Source organism: Aethalodelphis obliquidens, unplaced genomic scaffold (genome assembly GCF_003676395.1).
Source record: "Aethalodelphis obliquidens isolate GAN/ISIS:26980383/991018 unplaced genomic scaffold, ASM367639v1 scaffold50, whole genome shotgun sequence".
Classification (NCBI taxonomy): Eukaryota; Metazoa; Chordata; class Mammalia; order Artiodactyla; family Delphinidae; genus Aethalodelphis; species Aethalodelphis obliquidens.
In genome coordinates this window covers 2,815,645-2,843,023 of record NW_020837994.1, presented here as the reverse complement: position 1 = coordinate 2,843,023, position 27,379 = coordinate 2,815,645, and the positions used below count along the sequence as shown (strand labels likewise).

At 53.7% G+C, this 27,379-nt stretch overlaps 1 protein-coding gene across 5 annotated transcripts in view; it reads right to left on the bottom strand.

The window, feature by feature from the left end:
- Positions 1-953: 953 nt before the first annotated feature.
- Positions 954-27,379, bottom strand: part of DGAT2 (diacylglycerol O-acyltransferase 2) — a 35,341-nt gene continuing 8,915 nt past the window's right edge. Inside the window, exons 2-8 of one of the 5 annotated variants that reach the window (XM_027083427.1) lie at positions 21,596-21,724; positions 15,738-15,845; positions 15,275-15,345; positions 8,911-9,115; positions 8,150-8,324; positions 7,133-7,335; positions 954-1,241 (exon numbers count right to left, since the gene is read on the bottom strand). In XM_027083427.1, the coding sequence (XP_026939228.1) occupies positions 1,096-1,241; positions 7,133-7,335; positions 8,150-8,324; positions 8,911-9,115; positions 15,275-15,345; positions 15,738-15,845; positions 21,596-21,724 (1,037 nt within the window). In that variant the 3' untranslated portion in view covers positions 954-1,095. Of the gene's footprint in view, positions 1,242-4,036; positions 5,684-7,132; positions 7,336-8,149; positions 8,325-8,910; positions 9,116-15,274; positions 15,346-15,737; positions 15,846-21,595; positions 21,725-27,379 lie in introns of those variants that run through there. The other 4 variants (XM_027083426.1, XM_027083428.1, XM_027083430.1 and 1 more) reach the window with 4 other exon arrangements.

Here is a 27,379-nt window from a genome sequence, read left to right as displayed (position 1 = left end):
TCTCGGGGTATATGCCTAGTAGTGGTATTGCTGGGTTGTATGGTAGTTCTATTTTTAGTTTTTTTTTTTTTTTTTTTTTTTTTTTTTTTTTTTTTTTTTTTTTTTTGCTGTATGCAGGCCTCTCACTGTTGTGGCCTCTCCCGTTGCGGAGCACAGGCTCCGGAAGCGCAGGCTCAGCGGCCATGGCTCATGGGCCCAGCCGCTCCGCGGCATGTGGGATCCTCCCGGACCAGGGCACGAACCCGTGTCCCCTGCATCGGCAGGCGGACTCTCAACCACTGCGCCACCAGGGAAGCCCTATTTTTAGTTTTTTGAGGAACTTCCATACTGTTCCCCATAGTGGCTGTATCAATTTACATTCCCACCAACAGAGGGTTCCCTTTTCTCCACGCGCTCTCCAGCATTTGTTGTTTGTAGATTTTCTGATGATGCCCATTCTAACCGGCGTGAGGTGATACCTCATTATAGTTTTGATTTGTATTTCTCTAATGATTAGTGATGTTGAGCAGCTTTTCATGAGCTTCTTGGCCATCTGTATGTCTTCTTTGGAGAGATGTCTATTTAGGTCTTCTGCCCGTTTTTTGTTTTTTTTAATATTGAGCTGCATGAGCTGTTTATATATTTTGGAGATTTTGTCCACTGATTCATTTGCAAATATTTTCTCCCATTCTGAGGGTTGTCTTTTCGTCTTGTTTATAGTTTCCTGTGCAAAAGCTTTTAAGTTTCATTAGGTCCCATTTGTTTATTTTTGTTTTTATTTCCATTACTCTGGGAGGTGGGTCAAAAAAGATCTTGCTGTGATTTATGTCAAAGGGTGTTCTTCCCATGTTCTCCTCTAAGAGTTTTATAGTGTCTGGTCTTACATTTAGGTCTTTAATCCATTTTGAGTTTATTTTTGTGTGTGGTGTTAGGGAGTGTTCTAATTTCATTCTTTTACATGTAGCTGTCCACTTTTCTCAGCACCACTTATTGACGAGACTGTCTTTTCTCCATTGTATATCCTCGCCTCCTTTGTCATAGATTAGTTGACTGTAGTACATACTTTAAAAGGATGGGCTTTATGATACATGAATTATATCTCAATAAAGCTTTTATTTAAAAAAAAAAATAAGGAAGACTGGCCACTTTGCTGCAGGAACAGCGAGCTGGAGAGAGGCCTGGAAACAGGGAGCTCAATTTAATAGGTCCGGGAGACCCAGTAAGGGTATGATGATGATGATGATGATCACAGCTATTATTTCCTGTTGAGAGAGCTGGATGAATATATTTTATTTTTATATCATATATTTATATACCTATTATCTCATTTACTCAGGAATATAGATTACTCCCATTTACAGATGAGGAAGCTGAGGTTCAGAAAGGTTAAGTGACATGATAATGCAGCTGGTAAGGGCAATGTCACAGGCTGGATCCCACACTCATTCGTATATGTTATCAGGGATGAGAAAGGAGGAAATGATTTGAGAGACAAAAATGTCAGCATCAGCATCAGCAAGCAGCTATGGGAGTGGGGGGCAGGGAAGGGGGAGGAGCGAAGAGCCCACCACGACTGGAGGCTGGTTGTGCTGATGGTGGGCAGTAGTGACATCTAGAACCAGACATGGAATATAAAAGGAGGGAAAGGTTTTTTAAAAGATGCGTGCTTTACGTTTCTGTCGCCCTTTTTACATTTCAAGCACCTGAGAACCGGGGACATTCAATTTGGAAGCCCCTCGTTCCCTGTCAAGAGGAGGAATTCAGTGAATGTTGATTTGCTGAGTAATTAGGGGCAAGTCTGTTGGCCTTTCTGTGCCAAGTTTCCCAGGTTAGGAGGAATTGCTCACGGTGAATGTTAAATTTCTGTCTATCTCTCAGCTTTTGGGAGTCTGTGATTTTATTTATCTCTAGCTTCTAGCCCTGGGTAGGAGCTAGATAAGCGTCATAATGAGAAAAGAAAGCTTAGGAAGCTGCGCAGCGTTCGCCTCAGACCTGTCCTCAGTGCCCCCTAGTGGCCATATCTGGGAACAACAAGCAGCATCGTGGAACTGACCTTCAGGCTGAGACAGCAGCCGCACTCCCACCGTCCAAAGGCAGAGGGTCTTCTGGAAAAGGAGTTTCCAGTTCCCTCTCCCAAGGTAACAACTCCCAACCCCAGGCAATGTTCACAGCATTTACCTAGAGTTCACCACACACAGCTTAGAGTGAGGCATGCCTCTGCTCTGCACAGCTGGCTGCTAGACACGCTTGCTATTTGCAGGGGATCGGTTATAGAGCCCTCCACCCCTACTCCACTCCCCTCCCTCCAGTGGATAACGAAATGAGAGGATGCTCAAGTCCCTCATATAAAATAGAGTAGTACAGTTGGCGCTATGCATCTGCAGATGCAAAACCCATGGATACAGAGGGCCGAGCTTACGTTGCCCTGGGTGGCCCCTCCAAGACTTGGGGCCTGGTTACTGTTCCCGTTCCTAGGCAGAGATGGTGGAGTTCCCTGATGCACAGTGGGTATCCAATCTTCACAAAATTAATGCTGAGAATAACGGCCTATGTTTGTGGGTTGGCCTAGTTTAGCCTGGAGCCAGACGATGGGGGTCATGGCTAGCCTCAGGCTGGGGCTGGTATGGGGCTGAGATGCATCAGAAAACGGGCCTTTCCTCCATCCTAAAGGAAATGTCTGTCCTCTAACCTGGGCTCTGTGGCCTGAGGCCTAAGACCTGCTTGGAGCTACAGAATCTAGCCTCTGTTGGCCTCCAGGGCACCTCTTCTCTGCCCTGCCCTCCTCCCCACCGAAAAACTCTGGAGAAGCCAGCTCCCTGCCCTCCCATGGGAAGCCCCACTGCAGACCTCTCCACCACCACCTCTCAGTGGTTCAAGTCAGCAGCCTCCCCCATTTGCACTTGCTGCTCTGCCCTTCAGCTCCTTCCTGGCAAATTTCCAGTCACCCATTGAGTCCCAGCTCAGGCTGGGGCCCCAGATCAATGAGGCACCCCAGGTTGGATTAGGGGCCTCTCCATCACAGCTCTGACCACCCTGCATATCCTCAGCTGTTTCCAATGTTTGTTTCTGCTCCCACGCAGCCAGCTCACAGCTTCTGGCCCAGAGGAATGGTCCCTGAGGTGAATGGTAAAGACAGGCATTAGGTAGTGGGAAGTGGGAAAGTCACTTCAGTCTCAGGTGGGAAGGGTTCCCCCAGGTACTTGGTACTCATTGAACTGAATGGAATTAGAACAGAGAGAGGTGGCATGTTGTGAGATCCAGGTGTGGTATGAAATCACTAGAGTGACAGCAGGCCAGGCCTCCCTCTTTGTGGTATAACTGAGGCCAGGGGCAAGGAACATGGTTGAGTGACCCATATGGACCTTTCCAGCTCAGCTATTCTAGGACCTTACAGCAGGACAGTAGCCTTTACCACAGGTGGAAGGCAGCTGTGAAGGGGCTCCAGTGAGCCCTGCCTCCTGGCGTTCACTCCGTGTGTAATCCTCAAGAGCGTGAGCTGGACCTAGTGACTTGCATCTAATGAAGAGGATATGGCAAAAGGATAGGTTATCACTTCCAAGATTAGGTTCTAGAAGGCTGTGGCTTCTGTTTGCACTCTCTCTGCTTCTTCTTGCTTACTCTCTCTGATGCAGCAGCTGCCACGCTGTGAGCTACTCTACTGAGAGGCCCGTGTGGCAAGGAACTGGGAGTGGCTTCTGGTCAAAGCCAGTGAGGAGGTGAATCCCGCCAACAGCCAAAAGAATGGCCTTGGAAGTGGATCCTCCCCTGTCAAGCCTTGGGATGATCACAGCCCGGCTGATACCTTGATTGTAGCCTTGTGTGAGACCCTGAAGCAGAGGCCCCAGCTAAGCTGTACCTTGATTACTGACCCTCAGAAAGTGGACACTGTTGTTTGCAGCTACTAAGTTCTGTTTTTTTGTTTTTTTGTTTTTTTTTTTGGCTGTGCTGCAGTGGCATGTGGGATCTTAGTTCCCCAACCAGGGATGGAACCCGTGCCCCTTGCATTGGAAGTGCAGAGTCTTAACCACTGGACTGCCAGGGAAGTCCCAACAGCCACTAAGTTTTGGAGTAATTTATTACACAGCAATTAATAACTAATACACCACACAGGGCCATGTGGGCCAAAGAAGCAAGGGGGAGAGGGCTCAGCAGGCAGCCCGGTGGGGGCGGTGGTCTCCCCAAGTGTCAGCGGCAAGATGCAGATGCGGCCCCTGCAATAACTCATAGAGGACACTCATTTTCATTTATTCATTTAGGAATATACAAAAGTCTGACATGGTATAATGATCTCATCAAGAGAAAACAGAATACACAAAGGACTAGATTTCCTCCCTGGCCCCCTCTCAGAAAGGCACAAATATATGAGGTTTGGGTTTGGGGAACTTCTGCTCTGGACCAATCTGCTGCTCAGAAGGCCAGGTCCCTCTGGAAACAGGAAATGGGACCCCTCGCCCACATCCACTACTGAGGGTGTGGGTTAAACAAACCTAGGCCACTGAGAAGTATGTGATTTAGGCCAATGCGGGGTCTGTGCTGGGTCCATGTCATCAGCTCCCTGAGGAAAACCAGCACTCCAACCAGAACGTGGTGGGGCTTGGTAATCCAAGAGATGATTAAACTGGGCAGCTCCATCCCCCAGCCTGGGATCACGGCCACCTCCATCCTCTCTCTGGAGGCCAGTCCAGGCTCAGATTTCAGAGACTGGGGCCGTGGGGGGTGGCAGAGAGGAGAATTGAGCTTGAATATTCCAGACGTTTATCCCTGAGCTTTTGAAAGTGGGGACCCCTGTTGCCTCTGAGTCTTCCCCTTGGCAGAAGCAGCTGGTCGTGCAGTCAAGCGTGGGGTAGCCGGCCGTAGAGATGTTTGTATTAGAGGAAGATTCTGGCCCCTCATCCCCCAGGGACAAAGGGCAAATAATCTAACTGGCCTGAGTCACTAATGGCTGTCCTTCTTCCCCAGTTAACCAGGACTGAGTTTTCTCTGTAATTTTGGGAAGGAGAGAAGAGGGGTTGGTTGAGAAACCATAAAGGCCCAGATGGGTCAGCCACCACCTAGAACAGGACAAATTGGAAGTGAAAGAGCTTGAAACATTCACTTTTTCCTTCTTAAAAAAAGACCTAACATTGTAATGGTTTAACAAAATTATTATAATTTCTTTTAAATAACCCACAGACACCCATGACGCTTTCACATTTACAGAACGAAAAGCACTAGAGAACTTGGTAGAAAACGATTTGCAGCTGGTTCCTCCCAGAAGCTGTCCCCCGCGGACAGGCTCAGTTCACTTCCAGGACCTCGGTCTCCGGGAGGCCGAACTTGGTCTTGTGCTGGTCGAAGAGCTTCACCAGGGCTTCCACGTACATGGCGTGGTACAGGTCGATGTCCTGCTGGGTCGGGTGCTCCAGCTTGGGGGTAGTGATGGGCTCACCCACTGCAGGGATGGGGCACAGGCCTCTGGTTAGTCAGTGCCATTCGGCCCACGCTCCCCGGGCATCCACCATAACGCCGATGGTAGCGACCCTGCGCTACGTGCCAGCCGCCTGTCAGGAACTGTGCTGAATGTGCCCCATTGCAGGCTGTCCCTTTTACAGGTGAGAAGACTGGGGCCCAGGGGTACGGGAAGGGACCTGCCCAAGGCCGCATCGCCACTAAGCAGCAGATAGGATCAAGTCCAGCTGTACCCACAGTACTCAGCTGGGAGCTCCTGTGAGAGGTGTGGGATCAGGTAATGGCTTTGCTTTTGCCCCGCTCTGGGCACATCACTTCACCTCTCTGCGCCTTAGTTTCCTCACCTATCACATGGGGATCCTTCCTTATAGGGCTATGCCACAGCAATGAAAACCCAGAATCCTAACCACTAGGACACCAGGAAACTCCCCAGTTTTCCATTCTTAAGGTGAGGAGCAAACGCCTTCACGCCGTCCACTAGACCCCCGTCCCTCTCCAGCCACCCTGTGCATGGAAATGTCCCCGCTGCCTCACAGACGTCAGACCTGGTATGGGATTTGTGTGTAACAAGAGTCAAGGGTGAGTCTGGATCGTGTGACCTAAAATGCAGGAAGTTGATCTCTCTGGAAAAAGTACAAAGCAAAACATCTGGCCCTGATAAGAACTCAAAGTATCTATGTGAGCTTTGGCCCCTGAAGTCCATGGCTTGCGGCCTCCATGCTCTTATGTGATCTCTAGATCGTGAACCATTAACAGATGCACACAGACACACATACTCCTACAACAGATAATTCTTTGGAATCCTCTAAATTGTCTCATATGAACGCAAAACAACACAGCTGGGGGCGAAGCGCAGCCAGTTTTTTTGCTACGCTTCTCACAGGCTTCTGCTCCAGGTATATTGATTCGCATCTGTTCCTCAAAAATCTATACAATCTTGCTGCAGGAACCTCATTTAGGCTATTGTTTCTGACAAAAAGTCTCTTCCTCCCCTCTTTTTCAGGATAATTCCTATTCAGCTAATAGTGTAAGAGTCACAGGGACTTCCCTGGTGGCGCAGGGGTTAAGAATCCGCCTGCCGATGCAGGGGACACGGGTTCGAGCCCTGGTCCGGGAAGATCCCACATGCCGCGGAGCAGCTAAGCCCGTGCGCCACTACTACTGAGCTCGTGTGCCACAACTACTGAAGCCCGTGTGCCTAGAGCCCACGCTCCACAACAAGAGAAGCCACCACAATGAGAAGCCCATGCGCCACAACGAAGAGTAGCCCCCACTCGCCACAACTAGAGAAAGCCCGCGCGCAGCAACGAAGACCCAACACAACCAAAAGTAAAACAATAAAATTATAAAAAAAAAAAAGAGTCGCCTCCTCCCTGGGGTCCATTATGACCCTCCAGAGCACCCTGCACGTCCTCCTCACACCCCCTATTGGTCTTTGCTGTAAGGGGGTCTTCCCTGATAGACTTGGGCTCTGAAAACACAGAATTGCTGAGTCCTGTTTTCTCATCTAGCACAGCTTAGCTCGTGGTAATGGAACTATCCCCATCCCCCTCCCGCAACGATCATTCCCATCAGCACCCAAACAGGTCCACGTCCTCATGGTTCAGGGCATGGACATCAGAGCCAGGGATGGATTTGAATCCTAACTCTGCCACTAAACTAGCTGTGGCACCCGAGTTCAGGGTCTGGAGGAAGGGGGGCTCACCCACGGTGGTGATGGGCTTGGAGTAGGGCACCAGCCCCCAGGTGTCGGAGGAGAAGAGGCCTCGGCCGTGGAAGATGCACGGGGCGAAGCCAATGTACTTCTGGAACTTTTTCTGGACCCATCGGCCCCAGGAGCCCTCCTCAAAGATCACCTGCTTGTACACCTCATTCTCCCCGAAGGAGTAGGTGGGAACCAGGTCGGCTCTGGAAGGGAGAGGCCAGGGTCTGTCATAGCCCAATCACTGGCTTCAGTTCCTCCTGGCGGCCCTAGAGGTCCCAGACGCCAGCCGAACTCCCCTCTGTCAGGGGTGCACAAGAATCACCCGGGGGACCCCAAACCACATGTCCCCTCACTGCCAGATGGGGACAGGCCCTCTGCCCCTGTTAGTGACTGGGGAGCATGTCAGGGCTTTCCAATGTGGCCCTGACCAGGTCACTATAGCCTCACTCGGTTTTCTCAAGTGGAAAATGGGGATGGCATCCCTGCGGGATTTTGCAGGAGAATCAAACGGGACCGTAGAAGTAAATGCGCTTTGTCCAGTGAAATGTGCCGAACAGGTGGCTATCCAGAATGTACCCCTAGAAAAGGTCGGAGAAATCAAGCTGCCTAGCTCCTCTCTGCCTGTCCCCGGGGTTACCCCTCCAAGAAGGCTTCCTTGATATTTTGGGCCACAACACCCTCCTTCCTGGCCTTTCGCTCTCCTAGCTGCATGACACGCTCTGGCCCTGGGGCACAGTGCTGCCTCTGGGCTTGGCTGGCCTCTCAGCCCACCTGCCAGGGCCCAGGAGACCCAGGCTGCATCTTTGCCCACTTGGCCGCCCAGCCTGAGCTTGGGCAACCCTGGCCTGAACCCCTGGGCTCCAACCTCCCCTTCCCCACAGGATAGCTAACCCCCTTCTCTGCCTTCCTGGGGTCTGGGTTCTGCCTTCAGGAGGCAAGGAGCTGCTGCCCTGGGCTGCGCAGAACTGTTGACAGGTGTGCGCAGGCGCGTGCACACGTGTTCTGGGAGGCACTCACCCATGGTGCAGGGCCAGTTTCACAAAGCCTTTGCGATTGCGCAGGGTGACTGCGTTCTTGCCGGGCATGGAGCTCAGGGACTCGGCCGCGCCCCCCACCACGATGATGATGGCATTGCCGCTCCCATTCTTTGAAAGCAAGTAGTCTATGGTGTCCCGGTTCACAGGGCAGATGCCTGGGGAGTGGAGGGGGGACACACAGTCAGGGCTGCCCATGGATGCACTCCCTACCCCCTGCACGTGGTCAAATATAGACAGAGCCGTGAACCTGGGTCCCAGACCTAATCCAGCCACTTGGAAGTATGGCCCCACGTAAGCCATTCTTTTTTCTGAGCCTCAGCTTACTTATCTGTAAAGTGGGGACAATGACACAAGGTTGTTTAGGGAATGCATTCATTTGGCAAACGTTCCCTGAGGTCCTAACTGTGTCATGCTGGTGCCAGGTGCTAGGGAATTCGAGTAAGTCAGGCTGGTGGGGATCAAGGTGGATGGATAATGAGAGTCATGGACGATGATTAAGTCGTGCAAAGGGCAGCACAGGGGCTGGGGATGCCTAGAAAAGGGGTCAGAGAAGGCTTTCTAGGGAAGATGTTATCCTAGTTGAACCCTGAAGATTGTATGAACAGCTCTCCCGCTCAGCCCTGACCCACTGTGCCTCAGCAGACCACGTCTCCAACACAGGACCAGGCACCAGGGCACGGTGGGTTGGCTTCCTGGCCAATGGAGTGGCTCAGGCAGGGACACGCAGAGGTGGATTCTCACCTCCAGACATCAGGTACTCCCTCAGCACTGGCATCCGGAAGTTGCCGGCCAGCGTGGCCAGGTAGGGCCTTATGCCAGGGAACTTCTTGCTCACTTCTGTGGCCTCCGTGCTGAAGTTGCAGAAGGCACCCAGGCCCATGATGCCGTGGGGGTGGTATCCGAAGATGTAGTTCCTGGTGGTCAGCAGGTTGTGTGTCTTCACCAGCTGCAGGGAAGACCTCAGGTCAGAGGAAGCTGGCCAAGAGAGGAGTACTGGGGCACACCCAGAGGTAGGGGAGGCACTAGGTGTGCCCTGGCCCCTGGAAGCCTGGGCCTGAAGGACTGGACTGACTCTCTCCTCTGACCTCAGACTCTCATCACTGGGTTCTCAGTGCCGGGTACTTGCAAGTCACCATTTGGACTTCGAGTCCCTGGGAAGGGCGTGGGAAACGTTCTCCCTCATTCCCCTTATTTCTCCAGCCGAACACACCAGGTCCTCTTAATTGCACTCTGCCAGCCTCCTGCATTCCCTCTCTCTGGACCCATCCTCCTCACCACAGCCAGAGTGACTGCTCTAAAACCCCAGTGCAACTCCTGTCACTCTCAGATCAAGAGGGATGTCCAGCTTCCACTGGCATAAAGTCCAAGTCCCTTTCTTTGGCCAGAGAAGGGACAGTGCGGCTGGCCTGAATGGAAACCTCCTTCCAGACAGCCAGACTCAGCTCAGGCTCTGATGCAGGAAGCAGAAGGACGGGCCACAGCCCTTGTGCCAGCCACACTGCGGGCAGGGGAGGTCAGCTGGACAGCTGGGATCACTCACCTGTGGCGCTATCAACAAAGCTGTCCTGGATGCTCTAAAGGACGATTGCCTTCCCGCCCTGGGACTGGTGGCTTGGACAGTGGGTTGGATGGTGCAAAGTTTCCCTAAACCCTGAGCAGCAAGAGGCACCGACCCAGTATTACAGGAAACATGATGGGGTGGAGGGTGCCGAGAGGGATGGAGAGGATTGGCGTCTTGTTCAGAAAAACATCACTTTCTTTTAGGATTAGAAAACGAATGAATAATCAGAGAATTTTAAAAATATGGGCAAGTAGGGAGAAAATCCAAAGCACCTGTCATACCGCCAACCAGATAAACTGCTCTGACTCTGGTGAGCTTTTTTTCTACTCAAATAGACAAATGTTCTGTTTAAAAAACCACAAAACTGAGGTCATATGGTTGATATGATTTTGAAATAATTACCTCCCAAGCATATCATAGCTATTTTTCCTTATCAAAATCCCTCAGTAACATGTCTTCTCACGGCTATGCTACATGGAATAGAATTGTAATCAAACCCTGGCTGATGGGCCTTTAAAAAGCTTCTAAAATTTCCCTCAGAAATAATGCTTCCATAAATACCTTATTTTTGTCCTCATGTCTGCTTGCATTCTTGAGACAAACATCAAGAAATACAGTTCCCGGGTCAAAGGGTATGACCGTTTTGGTCCGGTGGGCTGCCCTGCCTCTGGAGAAGTGGCACTGATGACATTCCCACCTGCAGTGCTTCAAGGTTCCCCCTGCCCCGCACTGGTGCCAGCTGGAGCAGAGCCCCTGGCCACTGGCAGAATGTCAAGAGCCTGGGTTTTCTATGACTCCAGATTTGGGAACTCCCTGACTGAGGGAAGAACCTCGCGCTCAGTTTGGGGGGCGTGGGGTGTTGGTGGTTGGCCTCCAGGAAACTGAAATCTGAATCTTCAGGTGATGGAGGCCAGAAGGGGATGGGAGTGAGGGTGGCTGGCACCCCTCCCAGCTCTGTAAATGCCCGTACGTGTGACTGTGAGAAAGACCCCGTGTCGGGGCATTTGTACTCTTTCTCCTGTTTTGCCTTTGGCGAGCAGATTAAAGCCGCTCAAATCCCCAAGTAATCCTTAGCTGCCCGCCACATAAATGGGGAAGAGCAGCAGCTGAATCCACGGCCAGTGAGGTGGGGGAAGCCCAGCTTTACACGCGCTTCGAGAAGTGGCTGTTCTGAGGTTTTGCCGCAGAGAGCACGTCTGCCCTACCGCGTTAGCTCTCGGGAAAGCCAGAAGGAGAAAGCACCCTGTCCCGGTTTCCATGGGCGAGGAATGCGCTGAGGTGAGAGCGGAGGCAGCCAGTACCGCATTGGAAACTTGCTCCTGAGTTGATGGCTGGGCCTGGGAGCCCCCAGCACAGGATGGGGTGGAAGACCCCTGATCTGGGCCATTCCTTTGATTACAAGGTAGAGACTAAGACCTAGAGAAAGGAGTTGCTGCTTTCCCGGAGGTCACAGCAAATCATCCTCCACCTCTAGACTAGGCCACCCAGCTGTGCTTTTCCCTGGACCTGGGATACAGGTGGGCTACCTGGCGGAACCCTAGCTAGCTCTTTAAATCATTTCCTCCCTCCCCCAAGCCTCTATCTGGTGGGACATTGGTTAAATGAGGTGCCCTGGGGCACAGTGCAGGTTAATGGCCCTTGGGGCAGCACCCAGAAAAGGACGGGCCTCTGATACGGCTTTGATCTGTCTTCATGCCACACTCCCCTCGCCATGGGTGGACAGAGTGTCCATTCAGGAGGGAGGAGGAAGGACACTGCTGATGAAGGCTCTGTTGACATACCTGCTCTCGTGTCCCCTGACTGTTTACCCATGGCAAAGTCTCAGCCCAAGGGGTTGCCCAGGTCAGGCCTGCTGGCTGACATGAGCCTGGGACACATTCCTGGCAAGTCGCCCCTCCCACCCTGCCTCCCCGGGCAGGTAGGGTGTTCAGATAGCCTTGTCCCAGCCTGGCACCATACAGAGGAGGAAACTCAGAACCAGAGAGAAACGAAGACTTGCCTAAGCTGACACAGTGGGGCACCACAGCAGGGGAACAAAGGAATGAGAACACAGGTCCTGAAGCAGACACAGCCTTGGTTTCTATACCAGCCCTGCTCCTGACTTGCTTTGTGACCTTGGGACAGTCCCTCCTCTCTGGGCCTCAGTAGGTCCATCTGTGAAATGAGGCAGTTGGACAGATAGGTGACTATAAGCTCAGAGAGTGTTTCCTAGTCTCTTCTCCAAAGATCCTGCCCATCTCTCGAGGAGAGGTGACCCGGGCACTGCCCACTCCTCTTCCAGGTAGCTGGTGGTCCTGGTGGCTGCTGTTAACACGTGAGCCCCACCTCTGCTGGGAGAAGGGATGCTCTCTGGGCCAGCTGAGCTGCCCTGGTGGCAAAGAGCAAAGAGCTTCACCAATAAGGGAGTGGGGAGGGGTGGGTGGGCACAGTTAGAAATCATTACCCAACCATTGGCAAGAGGCTGGGAAAAGGGGGTGGGACAGGAGGGTCATACACGACTCCACAGAGCATCAGCCCTGACATCAGGTCACTAAGGCCAAACCCTCTACGCACAGAAGAAGAGCCTGAGGCCCCAAGGGGCAGGGGCTTGGCCAAGGTCAACCAGCAGCAAGCACAGAGCCCAGGCTGAGGCATAAATGCCTCAGGCCCAGCTTGGCTTTGGTCCTGGTGCCTAGGGGCCCTCCCAGGGCCAGCTCACATGTGTCACGTGGCTCCAACTCCCAGCTGTCTTCTTGGAACAGAGGTGAGATAAGGGACACGGGGTTTTGTTTTGGTTCTTCGGGAAGGGCAGAGATCAGTGGGGAAGGGTACCTGTCTGTCCCAGCACTGACCAGCGGTCATCAGGTCATCCTGTTCTGGATTGGGGGAGCTACTGGCCTTGAAGAGGCTTCCTGAGGGGCAGGCCACTCTGGGGCCTGGCCCCCAAGGTAAGGGCCCTAGCAGAGAGAAAGAGCATATAATCCCTCACCTCCAACCATAATTTACCACTTTTTAGCATATGAGCAGCTCCATTTCACAGATGAGGGTAATGAGGCTCAGTGAGCTTGAGAAAGCATGCCCACGGTCCCATGGGCAGAAAGTGACAGAATCTAGCAAGATCCATTAGAGGGTGAGCCCAGCCAAGGGCAGGGACCAGGGCTGATTCTTCTGTGTCCCCATGCCCTGCAGGGGCCCAGCAATACACGGGGAGCAACAGTGCTGGCCAGCGAATAGAGCGACAGGCCAGGACCTCAACCCAGGTCTCCAACAGCAAAGCAGAGGGAGGAAGACCCACGGGGTGGGGCTCAATCCAGTGGGGAAGTCTGGGATTGGATCTTTCGCAGAGAAACAGGCAGTAGGGATCCAGTGGGAAAGAATCTGGGGCCTGGATTCTAGTACTGGCCTTGGCATGGAGTCACTGTGCAATTGGGACCAGTCCTTGCCCCTCTTTGGGACTCAGTTTCCTCACCTCCAAAATGAGAGGGTTGGGTCCTATGATGCAACATCCTCCCAGCAACAACAGCCTTGGATTCCTTGCAGCCAGAGAGATGGGGTCAGGGAAAGGGAGGAGCAGGAATTCTGACCCCAAAGGTCCTGGGAAAACTGGGCTCAGGCTGGAATGGGCAGAGGGAGCTGGTCCTGTGAGTGCAGCGGAGAAATGTAGGGTTACCTGGCCACCTCCCCCAGGCAGCACGCCAGGATGTCTCAGTTGCTGACTCACAACAGCAAACATACACCACCCCGTGTCATGCACACTTCCGCATGCACACACGCTGCCTCCACTTTCAAACCCCACCGATTTCTGCTGGGTTACCTCAGCAGCTAGGGTGTGCCGGGGCTGGGGTGCTGAGTGAGCTGGATAGGCATGTCTTTCCCCTGCAGGGAAAACCTTCAGGATTCTGCCAGAGTTACCCACAATCCACCAGCGTCACCAACATGCACCAGGGCCCAGAAGCCTCTGCCCTGCCAACCTAGCTTGCAGACCACCAGCAGGGGGTCTGATAGAATGTTAACTGAAAGCCAGACCAAGCCACTTTTTATCTTGTCAGGACCTTGAGTTTGGCCCCAGAGAAGGCAGGTGCTCAGAAGACCAGTGTGGGGGACCCAGAGCAGCCAGTGGTGCAGGAGGAAGGAAACCCAGAGATCAACTTGGTCTAAACCAGCTTCATATGGGGAGACTGCACCCTGGCTTCACCCAGGGTCTGACTGCCCTGCTTTTCCTGTCTCCGTCCTCCAAGCCTGAGGGAAGCCTGAGGATTCGTCCAAGCTTATTTCCTACAGCTCTGCTGCATAGGGATGCAGCATGCCGTGGTGGGAAGAACCCAGACTTTGAGGCAAGACGGCAACTGGAATCTTGGCTCAACCCCCTATTAGGCTCATTCTGCTGTGCTACTCTCTGACCTTCAGTTTCCTCTTCTGTAAAAATGGGATAAAATTAATACCCGCCTTACAGGGTACTGTGAGGGTTAAAGGACAGACTCCTTGGGGGAAAGTGCTGGCTCCTAGAAGCCTCCCAATAAATGGAGATCCTCCCTCTCCACTCCACCTACTCACCATCTGCCACATCCCAGGCTTCTTCTCAAACTCAGGTGCTCTCATTGTCTTCCCTGCCCCTTCAGTGCTACTTAGCTTCAGGACGGAGTTCCAGCAGCAGTGCCTCCAGAAGCCCTCCCCAAACACTTCTGCAATTAGGCTCTCACTCTCCATTCAGTGCCCACCAAATTTTCTGGGCCCTAATTCCCATGGCCAGGACCCCCAGTGACCTCCCCATGACTGACTGAGGGAAGTGATATTTCTGTAAGAGCTTCAGAAGGAAAGAAAGCCCCTCACACCTGTTGCTATCCTTGGTTCAGCCCAGATGAACTTGGACTACCTTAGTAGTATTGCTCCTGATAAATCACTTCCTTTTTTTTTTTTTTTTTTGGTTGCGCCTTGTGGCTTGTGGGATCTTAGCTCCTGACCAGGGATTGAACCCAGGCCACAGCAGTGAAAGTGCTGAGTCCTAACCACTGGACCACCAGGGAATTCCCAATCACTTCCATTTTAAGTTATGACTTTAATATTCACTGAAAGGCAGACAAGCAATGGCCATAATATCTGCTATTATACCTGCTCCTTACATCACCCAGGATCTCAGTATCTGAAACACCTTTTAGATCCAAATGCTAGAACAACTCTTGTTTCCCCAAGGAATAAACAAACTTCTTCCGTTCCCAAAATGAGGACCAATAACTATCATGTTTCCCCTTTTGCCTTGGCTGCCAGGAAGCTCAGAAGTGACCATGAAGCTCAACCACTGCAACTCTGTTGACGCTTATGGGTGAAATACTTGTATATTTTCCCCGAAGTCCTGATTTTTCTTTTTACCTGGTATAGCACTATACGTATCCTAAATTGCCTCAAATCCTGCATAAAGTGGGGTAGAGTATCAACAGATGCTCATAGTGGGAGATGTCACATGATTCAGCCCAGCACATGCGGTCACTGTGCAGGGGTGGGTTAAGGCTTGAAGTCAGATTTCCCATCCATTCCCACCCTCCCAAGATAACACCCACAAGTCTTTACCTGGATGGGAAAGTAGTCTCGAAAGTAGCGCCACACAGCCCAGTTTCGGACCCACTGTGACCTCCTGCCACCTTCCAGGGAACAAAATACAGCGTTGGGAAGGAGTAGGAGTGGGAGAGAGTGATGTTCAGGCAGAGCCACTGTGAACCCCTGAGCTAGGTGACCAGCGCCCTATGCAGCATCCTCCTCCCTCCCCCTGGGCCCCTTTCCAAGTTCATTCCCTCACGTTTTGCAAACCCTGGACTGAGTGTGAGCTCCGTGAGGACCACTATGTGACCTTAGAGCCACTATTAACCTGCCCCCTCCCCCCCCATCCAGAACCACAGCCTGGCTTAGCCCAATGCTATTCACATAGTAGGTGCTAAGTAAAAAAGGGGTAGCACCCATGATGAGGAACTTCAGCTTGTGCAGGAGGGAGTGTCCCGAGGGCGAGGGGGTCGGACAGGGCGACTTGTGCTCGTACCTTTCTTGGGAGTGTTCCAGTCAAACACCAGCCAGGTGAAGTAGAGCACAGCAATGAGCCAGCAATCGGTGCAGAACGTGTACATGAGGATGACGCTGCAGGTCACTCCTGGGGGGAGGCAGAAGGCTCCCGGTCAGGCCTGTCCTCCCTGGGTGGGCTTCAGTCCCCTCTGGGCATGGGGTCACCAAGTGACTGAGTGTTTACCATGGCACTAAGCTAGGCACAGCTGGGGCCCTGGGCAGAGGGGGCCCACAGCCATGGCGGGGGCAGGGTGGGGGTGCAGGGGAGGAGCCGGCTCACGGGGACACGAGCCTCATCTTCTAGGCTCTGATGGGCTGTCCCGGCATCGAGGGTCACGTGGGCTCCATGTTGTCTGGGCAGCAGTGCCAGAGGTGGTGGATCTCTTGTGAAGCTGTCCTTAGAGCTGTTCTTTCTGCCCCTCCTGGCATGTTCTCCCACCCGAGTGTCCAGCATAGTGACTGTGGACGAGGGGAGGGACCTGCCAAGTGCCTCTATGTCTCAGGACTTGGGATGAGTCACTGTCTCAAGTGTGGGGCAGCGTGACTTTTACCCCATTTTAGAGATGAGAACACTGAGGCTCCAGGGGGAGGTAACTCACCCAAGGTCACCCAGCAGGAATGAGGCAGAGCCAGGATTCAAACTCAAGTCTGACTATTAAGTCCAAAATCTGCACCAGGCTTTAGAGAGTCACTAAAAATTAGAAGCCCCAGACTGCCACTGGAGGGACCTGGGAGAGTGGGATTCCTGCCCCAGGAGGAGGGCTGGCCCCCTTCCAGTATAACCAAGCACCAGGCAGTCCTAGGCCAAAGCCCAGAGCCCATCAGTCCCTCTCTCAAAACCCCCAGCAGGACACTTGAAGACTCCCTGGGACCAGCTTCCAGTGGTCCCTTTATTCTGGGCCTGCCGGCCATAAGGTTGAATAACCTGGCACAGAAAGCCCTCATCAGAGCTTCTATCCTTCCAATTTTTACCGAGCCTTCAAGGCTAAGCTCAGACCTCACCTCAGGAACTGTTCTCCAGTATCATACTGTCCTCCCACACGGACCTCTCACCTCTGAATTCTCCACACTAGCTGGGTCACATTTTCTTTGCCCCCTGTCACTTAGCACAGGACCAGGGACAACAGGTACTCATGCTTGGGAGAAGCATGGCCTCCGTCCAGCATCCCCTCCACTGCCTAGGAAGGGAAGCCAACCCTGGTTGTAGGCACACCCTCTGGTGGGCGCTGCACTAGTCACGGGTGCTCTAGGGCTGCCTGGCTTTGCATTTCATGCTCTCTTCTTCCCACCGTGCTCAGCCTCCTCTGGTTTCCCGAGGGAGAGGGGAGGGCCGGACACAGACACTCCATGAGGCTAAGGGCAGGAAAATGGTGGTCCCTTGTCATCCACAACGCGGTCCTGTTCTAAGCCTCTGAGCTAGCCTCTCCCCAAGGTAGCTAAAAGTGGTACAACTATCTTGGGAGAGGCGTGAACATAGAGTGAACGGGTGTCCAGTTTTTCAGGACCAGCTCAGGAGTGTGATGTCACAGACAGGGAAGGTGAGTCTCTAGGGAAGCATTTGCAGCCTGTAAAACCCTGTTAAAGGCAAACTGTGAAGTACTGGAGGCAGCTTGGTGAATGGCTGTGACTAAGTTAAGACCACTTACAAAGTCACTCACATTGTTGAGCAGTTTGCCTCTGGTCCCCATTCTTAGGCCTAGAAAAGGGGTCACAAGCCCCCTAGACTCCACAGGTATCCAAGCGCCTTCAGCGGCTAGATGGGTGCTCCGGGTGGGCCTGGGCAGGGCCATGAGGTTCAGGCTAGGGTCTGAGCAGCCAGGAAACCCAGCTGCCATCAAACGCCTAACTCTGGCTGAGGGGTAGCGGGATCAGAGGGGGCAGAGCCCCAGGCTGCCCTGCCCAGATGTCTGGGCTCTCTGGGAAGGTGGGAGTCCCTACCCACTGTCCTCACTGTGGTGCTAAGGCAGCCTGCGAGGAGGAAAGAGAACAGATGGAGGGTCCAGAGACTGCATTCTAGTTCTGGACTTTCTCAGCTGGGGGGCCCCGCTCCCTCTCACCCCTGTGTGTCCACAGCCCCTATCATCTGTCTCATCGTTATCTGCGTCCCCCATTAGACTCCTTCCAGCAGACGGCCCTTCAGCCCCTGAGCTCCTTGGGAGCTGGAACCAGGTCAGATGAACTTCTCCAGCCCTAGCAACCAACACAGGAAAGGCTTATTGAGCAAAAATGAATGACACCCACCAAACAACCTGCCTTTCTCAGAGTCTAATCCCAGTACTATGAACAGTGGGCTCCCTGATCTATCCCTGTAGATCACGCGGCTGCAGTAGGAACCAACCCCCCTGGGACCAGGAGATGCAAACAACTTCTGGCTCCACATGCGGAAGGTTCAGGACCCACCTTTACAATCACCCCACCCCACACGTCATGGTCAAGCTGATGATTCAAAACTCTGCTCCCCAAGGCCCGTTAGCGGGCAGCCTATGGCTGCTCACGGCAGGGACGCAGCAGTGGAGCCCAGAAAGAGCACAGACACGCTCTTCCACGAAGCCAGGGCCCTGCCGCTCACTGGCCACGGCCCATCCCTGAGCCTCGATTTCCAACAGGGTATTGGGAGGACGACATGAGATAGTGTGTGAAGAGGACTTAACACAAAGATAAGTGTCCAACCTGGAGATCCATGGACTTGGATAGGGAAAAAAACCAACACCTTAATTTTCACCCATCTCTTATAGAAATTTAATGTTTCCTTCATTTATGTACCAGACCACGGTAGTCTTAGCAGCAGCCCCTGTAGGCAGTGACGCCAATAGAAACCAAAAGTGTTTCCGTATCACATTTATGGCAGTTGGGGATATCTTGAAAAATCATTTATTCTCATCACTAAAGAATTATAGTGGGGGCTTCCCTGGTGGCGCAGTGGTTGGGAATCTGCCTGCCAATGCAGGGGACATGGGTTCGAGCCCCAGTCTGGGAAGATCCCACATGCCGCGGAACAACTAAGCCCGTGAGCCACAACTACTAAGCCTGCGCGTCTGGAGCCTGTGCTCCGCAACGGGAGAGGCCGCGACAGTGAGAGGCCCGCGCACCGCAAGGAAGAGTGGCCCCCACTTGCCACAACTAGAGAAAGCCCTCGCACAGAAACAAAGACCCAACACAGCCATAAATAAATAAATAAATAAATAAATTTATTAAAAAAAAAAAAAGAATTATAGTGGGATTTCCCTGGTGGCACAGTGGTTAAGAATCCACCTGCCATTGCAGGGGACACAGGTTCGGTCCCTGGTCCAGGAAGATCCCACATGCCGCGGAGCAACTAAGCCCATGCGCCACAACTACTGAGCCTGCGCTCTAGAGCCCGTGAGCCACAACTACTGAGCCCGTGTGCCGCAACTACTGAAGCCCGCGTGCCTAGAGCCCGTGCTCCGCAACAAAGACAAGCCACGGCCATGAGAAGCCCGCGCACCGCAATGAAGAGTAGCCCCCGCTCGCCGCAACTGGAGAAAGCCTGCGCGCAGCAACAAAGACCCAACGCAGCTAAAAAAAAGAAAAAGAATTATAGTAATGATTATGCCTGCTGCTAGATCTTTTTAACGTAATAACAAAAAAGAATGTGTCACTGTATGTGGAATTCGATGTCTTAATGTGTACGTATTTATATTTTAACACCATTGATTTCCTTTGAAATCCAGTGTACTTTGTAGTACACATTTTAAAACTCTGAATAAGGTTTATAGCCTTTACCAGAATACCAGAGGGATCCGTGGCACAAAAATGGAGGAGAGTCACTTTGTTCGAGAGGGAGGCCCATGGGGCCACAGCAGCCTTTGCAACTCCAGGCGAGCGCCTGCCAGTAGATTGGGGCGGCGGCGGGAGCGAGTGGCCAGGGCTGCTCGGGACAATAATTAGCAGCAGCTCAGCACACCTGCCCATCCAAGCAGGCTTGGCTCCCACCTACGCAAGGGCTCGGGAAGATGCCGGGCTGGTCTCTGAGCTGTGGTTAGGCTCGGTTTATTATTAACCTACAGCTTGGGGCCAGTCCCTGCCACACGCTGCACGGGTTGGGGTTCTACCAGCTGCTCAGCGCCCCACCAGCCAAGCCACGACTCCCTAAGACAGTGGGATAGTGGTGGCTTCTGGGTGCAGATGGGGACTAAGGGAGCTGGTACAGCAGACGAGGGAGGGGCCTGGAGGCTGGAGTCCATGGGGTCTTGTTCTGGCCCCATGACTTCCTTCTCATGTGATTCTGGGCTAGGCTCTTCCCTCACTGGATCCCTGCTTCTCATCTGAAAATGGAGGGGTTACACGGTGCTCTCTACTCCCGGGATTCTAAAAATTGGCCAAGCAGGCCAAGGTGCAGGTTTGAGCCCTCAGGGAGCCAGTTTAATTTGCTCTGTTCCCTAGACCAGTGTTCCTTTATCTTGTTGAGGCCCATATGCCTCTGCACAAATCTGAGGACAGTGATGGTCCTTCACCCCAGAAAAATGCGAACATACTTTCACATATAATTTTGCGCCTAATTTTAGGGGTTCACGGAACCCCCTAAAGCCCGCTCTTGGGCCTCAAAGTGAAGACTGGCTATTTCAGACCAGGTCCACTAATTCCGGACTCCCTGGTGAGTGCTCTGGGCTTCCGCTTAATCCTTAACTCTGCCTCTGAACGAGCTTCACCATCTCGGAGAGCCACGGAACCTCTGTGAGTCCCTATTTCCTCACCTGTGAAGTGGGAAGTCAAGGAAAGACAGACACATCAAGTGCCCGGTCCACTGAGGGGGTTCTATAGATAGCAAGCCCCGTCCCATCCCTCTGCCCTGCCGAGGGAGGGAGGGGCAGCTGCTGCCCTGGAAATGTGGTCTCAGAGGCCCCCACGCCTACTGGGAGCACGCGGCTCAGCACTGACACGGTAATTTCTGATGATCCCCGTCGGCCTGAACGATCCTGAAGAGTGGGCTGTCCCGAGGGACTCACTCTACAACGCTCGGCAACAGGTCTGTCTGCCCTGAGGTGCTGGGGAAGTCACTTATTATGCTGAGGACACGGGGCCTGGGGAAGAGGAGAGGCTGCTGGGAGAGCAGGGCCTGACCCAGGCCGGGGGCCCTTTCCTCCTCCTGGACAACCTATGGTACCCTGACCCCGGTCTGGATGGCAACCCAGGGGACGGGGGCACCAACCTGGACCTGCCGGAGAAGCAACCAAAGCACTGAAGTGGGAGGTGTTGAGAGAGACAAGGAGAAGCCTTGAATGGGCTGCAGGAAGCAGCTGGGGACCGTGCTCAGCAGAGGGTGGATGAGGCCTGGGCGGGGGCTCTGAGGGCGCTTCCCGACAGCAGCTCCCTACACTGGGGGCCCACCGCGCCCTGGCCCTGTGCGACATGGGAGACAGCGTTTTCCTCACGTTCAAAATGAGGAAACTGACTTTCAGGGAGTTCAAGGAACCTGTGTAAAGTCATAGAGCTTGTTTGTGGTGGAGTCAGGACTCAATCCCAGGACCACACCACCCGAAGGCAAAGCAACATACCTGTGGGAAAATGTCTGCTGGGAGGCAGGGCAGCATGTGGGAACAGCACACACTTTGGGGGTCCTATAGACCTGGACCCAAATCTGTGTGACTTTGGACAAGTTACTTACCCTCTCTGAGACTTGCGCTTTCTATCTATAAAGTGGGAAGCATACCACCACCTCCCAGTGAATCTTGGTGAGTCCTCATGCGTGCCTGGGGTAGAGCACTTGATCGGGGTCCCAAAAGGTGGGAGGTGGGAGGATGCTTTTACCCCTCACCTCTCCAACATCTGCTGGGGAGGTGGCCCCTGCCTGCCCTCACCCTCTAAGCCCCGGCTTACCCAGCATGAGGAAAGACAGGACCCACTGGAGTACCGAGATGACCTGTAGCTGCTTTTCCACCTTGGACCTATTGAGACAAGTGATGGAGAAGAGGTCCTGGAGGGCGGAGAGGATGCTGGAGCCAGTGCCTGCGACAGAAGAGAGATGTCAGCCTGTCCACCCTTCCCTCCAGCCTCAGAGTCCCCATCATCAAGCCATCTCCCACAGACACCTTCCTAGACATGAGAGGCGCACGGGCCAACACATCAGACAGATCTGGACTCACATCCCAGCCCTGCCACACAACAGTTTTGTATTGATAATTCTGGGCTGTTCACATGCTTTGCTTCCCTGTGCCCCAGTTTCTATATATACCCAACGGGAATGATGTCCCCCCTCAAAGGGTCATTTTGGAGAACAAACAGGGTATCCAAAGAGGCTAGGGGGAGGCTTGCCATAGTTGCCAGTTTTCTTCCCTCCCCTTCACCCCAATCAAACTCCTGTCTTTATCCTTTATCTGGATCTAGTACAAATATTTAATCTTTGCTCTCTGTGTCTGTGAGGCCAAGGACAGAGGGCCAACATCCAACCTGCAATGTTTTTTTCCTCCAAGTGTACTTTGCGCACCCCCAATCCTTGACCCACGCCCCACCCCTGTATCTCCAGGACTAATACCCTTTCCCAGTGAGCTGAGCCCTCCTGCCCCACCGCCAACGCCACTGATACCACCTTCAGAGGGATTCACACTTTGAGCTTCATCTCAGTGCCCAAAGCTTGGGGCCCAGAGAGGAACCAGCCAGGAACCCCTGCTTCCAGTGGCCAGTGAGCTTCGGAACACTGAGGGCTGCAATTCTGTTTGCTACCAAGCAAGTGCAAGCCTATAAGTTAGGACAAGATGTGCCCAGTTAATTGGCTCTGTGGCCGTGGCCCGAGGATGGCGCCCTGGACTCCAGCGGCTGATGGGTAGAGGGACCGGAAAGCCTGGCGATTGCAGGAGAGGCAGCGCTGGGGGAGAGCATGGGCGAGGCTCCTGACATAGCCCATTCCTTCTGGCAGCTGGGCCAAAAGAGTGCCCCCCTTCAAACCTCCACATGTGCTGAGCCCCAACTGCACCCCCTTTGCTCAGCACATCTTCCCCGAGTGCCTACCTACCGTGTGCCGGTCAAACATTCCTTCACACGCCCCACTCTGCCAGGCCCCCCGCTGAGTCACAATCTTGTCCTTGAGGGTCTCGTGACCTTTCTCCCTGGCCTACTGCGGAAGTGGGAGGGCGAGCGGTATAAGGGCTTACACTCAAGCCCTTGTGTTTCTTCAAAATCTGTATTTCAACAAGGTTACGGCAGAGATTAGAAAGGGACACGACCCTCATCTGCCGAAAGTTAACAATTACTCTGACTTTCGGGAGGCATGTAAGTAACACCAGGCCTCAAGGCAGACACATCAGTCCTGTCCCCTTCACCTGGTCTAGTGGAGCAGAAGGAAGGGGCTTGGCACGGCAGAAGCGTCGGATCCCAGCGCCAACCGTGGCTCCACTCGCTATGCGACTTCAGGCAAGACCTCGAGGGCGCACAGCCACATCCCCAGGGCATGGCACATACTGGGTGCCCAGCAGCATCTACCGTTCCACAGGACACCTGGGGCGGAGGTGGAAGTATGTGAACTCACCCAAGCAGATGATAGGCTGAGCTACACAGGCATGCCAGGGGTTTAGCGCATAACTGCTCCTTCGCCCTCTACGTAAATATCCTACCATCACAGCCGTTTCTACCTTCACACTTTTCCAACACCCCATCCTGGAGCCCGAGGGCCCTCTGGGGTCATCTGGTACAGCCCAACTGAACATATGGGGATGCTGAGGACAGGAGCAGTGACTTGTCTAGGGTTACCTAGCCAGGGCCAGAACCCAGGATCCCTGCCCCCTGCTCAGGGTACAGCAGGTCCAAGGGTGGCCTGTGCTCAGAAGTGGGGAGAGTGTACTGGGGGAGTACAGGCGGGAGGGAAGTAAGGTCAGGCATAGGCCTGAACCCCAATCCAAGGGCCGGCCTGCCAAGTCATTCCCTCACCACTGGGAATGTGTGGGATGAAGGGAAGCAGGGGCCATGGGAGACGAGTCCCTGCCCTGGGTCTGGGGCAGGCTGGGTGCCTTGGCTGCAGAGAGGATAGAATGTTCTCCAGCACCTTCCTACTCAGAGTCTGGTCTCGGAGCTGTTTAGAAACGCAGGGCCCCAGCCTGGATCTACTGAACCAAAATCTGCATTTTAACAGGACACTCAGTCCAAAGTCTTAGGTAGGGTAAGCTTGGGGTGGGGGAAGGATGCAGGGAGGAGCTGGGGGCCTCCACCTTCTACTGGGCAGGGGAAAAAAGGTGATGGAAGGAAAGGCATCAGACATTGTCTCATCTGACCACTTCCTACTGCAAACAGGACCCCAAAGAGTGCTTGAGGAATGTCTAAGGAGTGCTCAGAGAAAGGGCTATCTAGCCCCTGCCTTTGGGTCAGGACCAACGAACTGGTCGCACTCACTACATGGAGCTCTCCTGCTTTGGAGGTGGGGTACGCAGAGTAAGTCCACATTGGTGACACATCCCCCACTGAAACAACTGGAAAATTCTTCCTTGTTTCCTAATCCAAGTCCATCTGCTATTACAGGTCTCTCACAATTAGCTAAAGTCAGGGTGCAGGAAATGTAGACTGTCTTATTCAACCGTCACCCTATTATCCACACAGAAGAAGAAGGCCTGAAGGGCTCCCACAAGCCCCAGGGCAGCTTAGCCAGAGCTAGGCTTTTCCCACACTCCCCAGTCTGTCCTCCCTGCGTCAGCCCAACTACCACCCATAGCCCGCGCTGCAACCAACTAGGAAATGCAAAGTCCACTGAGGAGTGGCAGGTGTTCCTGTGGGCGGCACAGTGAGGGGGCTGCCTGGAGGGGGAGGCCGGGAGGGTGCTGCCCCTCTGTGTCCCTCAGGCCTGGGCCCACTCGGCTGCCTCCTGGCCAGACCATCCCGACCTGGCTGACCACAGAGCCCAGCCCTGGGAGCTGCACTGCCCAGGATGCTGAACCCCAGGCCCAGTGGAAGCCCCCTGTGGATCTAAGAAATATCCAGTCATTGCTCCCCTGCCTAGAAAGCCGCTCCTTGCCTTGCCCACCTGATGACCCCCAACAATGAGATAAGGCAGCTCGTCCTTCAAAACCCAAACAGGCGAGCCTTTGGAGGGAGGTCACCTTTCCTTCTCTGGGATTATCAGCTCTAAGGCCCATGCAAGCGTGGAACCCTCTAGGGCCATCTCACCAGCCCCCACCCATCTTGGAGAGAAACTGTCAGAAGATGAAGTTGGGAGAGGCCAGCAGAACAGAGAAATAAGAGAGGACTGGAGTCCTCCTTCCAGGTTCCCACAGCCCCTCACCTGGTACCGACTGCTGATTACAAGTCCGCTCTCCCATCACACTGGGAGCTGCCCGAGGGCCTGGGTCTGATCCATGGCTTGGTTCCCAGTGGCCTCTCGGAGCCTGGCCCAGAGTCAACACTCAGCAAGGTTTGCTGAGCCAAAGGACGAGCAGGTCTCTGCTCTGGCTGATCCTCAGGCCCCCCTCCCCAACCCCTGGCTCTCTCTCTGTAGGGCTGGGTGACAGGTAGGCGGCCCGCACGGCCCATGCAGCTTCAGGGCCTCCAATGCACTTCCATAGGCACTCTGGTTCCTCACCAGTCCTGTGAGTTTGGCATCATCACTGCCATTTTGATGGTGATAAAGGCTCAGGGAAGTGACACAGCCAAGGTCACTTGGCCAGAGGGTGGCAAAGTTGGACTCAATTCAGGCCTAACTTCTAGGCCTGCGTTCTGTCCCTGTGCTGCAGGTCTCCCCACGTTCCTTCTCTCTTCTCCCCAAAAGAAAGTGGGGGAAGGCTGGGAGGCGACAGGAGAAAATGCATGACCTATTTTCCTCTAGAGGAGCAGGCATCTTGTGCAGTAAGTTAAATGGCAGCAGGCCTTGGGGTTCCAGTCCCAGTTGTACCACCAACTCCTGTGTCACCTTGGCCAAGTCACTTCACCTCTCTGGGCTTTGGTTTCCCCATATATAAAATGGTGGTGGGGAGGATGAATTTTATGATCTCTCTGACTGCTTGGATTCTGGTGTCCACCCTCCTGAGGATACCACCTAGAGGCTCACCACCCTGCAATAGCCCTGGTACAGCTGCTCGGCAGATGGGAAGTGAGGCTTCAGCTGGGCACCCCCAGGTCATTGCCAGACCTCACCACTCAGCTGTTAGCATCTCCTCTGCCCCAGTTTTGGCTGGGAGAGGTCCTGCAGAAGCTGGTAAGAGATGCCAGTGCTACGATCAGATGTCACCACTGCCACTACCTTCATACCCAGCCTGACTGTCCTCAAGTCCTGGGTGTGACCAGCAGGGAGCCACAGCCTGGCCAAGTCTCAGCTCCAATCTGCTCTCTCGTCACCCCTCCCCCAGCCTCCGCCAGCACACTGCACTCTCTGCGCACCCTCTCAGCGCCGGTCCCACTGCAGCCAGTGTCTATTTCCTTGGTCATCCGCCTTGGCCAGCGTCTCCTGGGTTCCAGGGCTGGTACCTGATTCATCCATGCGCCCAGAGCTCAGCCAGGCTGGCGAGAGAAGGAGCTCATAGGGGTTTATTGCATGAATCAACAAATGCCAAAGTCCCAGAGGCAGCTGAAGGCCTGGATGCCCAGGTCAGACTGAGCTGCCTGACAGGAAGGCCCCCAGCTCTATCACTGAGGACCCCAGAGATGGGGTGGGGGAGTGAGCCTCTCTCGCCCTCTCTGAGCATGAGTTTCCCTCACCCCACGATAAGAACAGAACCCACTTCCTACAGATGTCTTATTTTCATGAAGGAAGACGAGACAGGCCACAGAGTAACTTGACTCATTCTATGAAGAGAAACTGGCAGTAACCAATCCAAATAGCTGCTCCAGGGCACCACTGATTTCACCATTTATTTTATACAGCTCCTTTGCTCCTGGACTTGGGGAGGGCAGAGGGAGTGGAGCTGCCAGAGAGGCCCAGAGCAGCTCTCTTACCCCCAGAGAGGAACCCCCTGCCCCCATGTCTATACGGAGCTTCCCTGCCCCACAGCACTCTCCGGGAAGGTAGACAGGCAGGGATGGGCAGCCCCATTTTACAGAGATGGAAACTGAGGCAAGGTGAGGCCAAAAGATGTTAAGCCACTTGCTTGAGGTCAGGGTATAGGGGAGCCAGGACTCTCGGCAGGCATTTGAGTTCTGAGTCCCTCCTCATTTCCATGATGCCAGGCTCTTGAAGGCTGGTCCCCACTACACAAGCCAGTCTACACCCCGACTTCAGGAACACACCCCTGGTGAAGGGAGGGCTCCCTCTCTGTCCCAACCATATCCCAAGTTTCATGGCATGTGGGGATAGGTGTGTATCGCCTCTTTGCCCAACATCTGATGGTAAAGTGACCAGGCCGCATCCAGGACTGATGCAACCAGGGCTTCCTCTCGCACAGGCTTGAGGGGGCAGCGTCTGAGCCCCAGTCCCCGTAATCTGAGAAAGGGCCCTGGGCCAGCCCTGACCCTGCATTACTCTGTGACCTGGGGCAAGTCACTTAGCCCCTCTCAGCTTTAGTTTCTCATCTGTAAAGTGAAGGTAAGAACCCCTACCTGTCGGGGTGGTTGGGAAGGTAAAAAAAATAAATAAAAATAAAAAATGCATGTAGGTCCATTTGGCATCTCTTAGGTGACTGACACCTGTTAGGTGATTAGCTCTCGTCATGGCTTTTACCACTGACCAGAGTGGGAGGGGAATTGATGAGC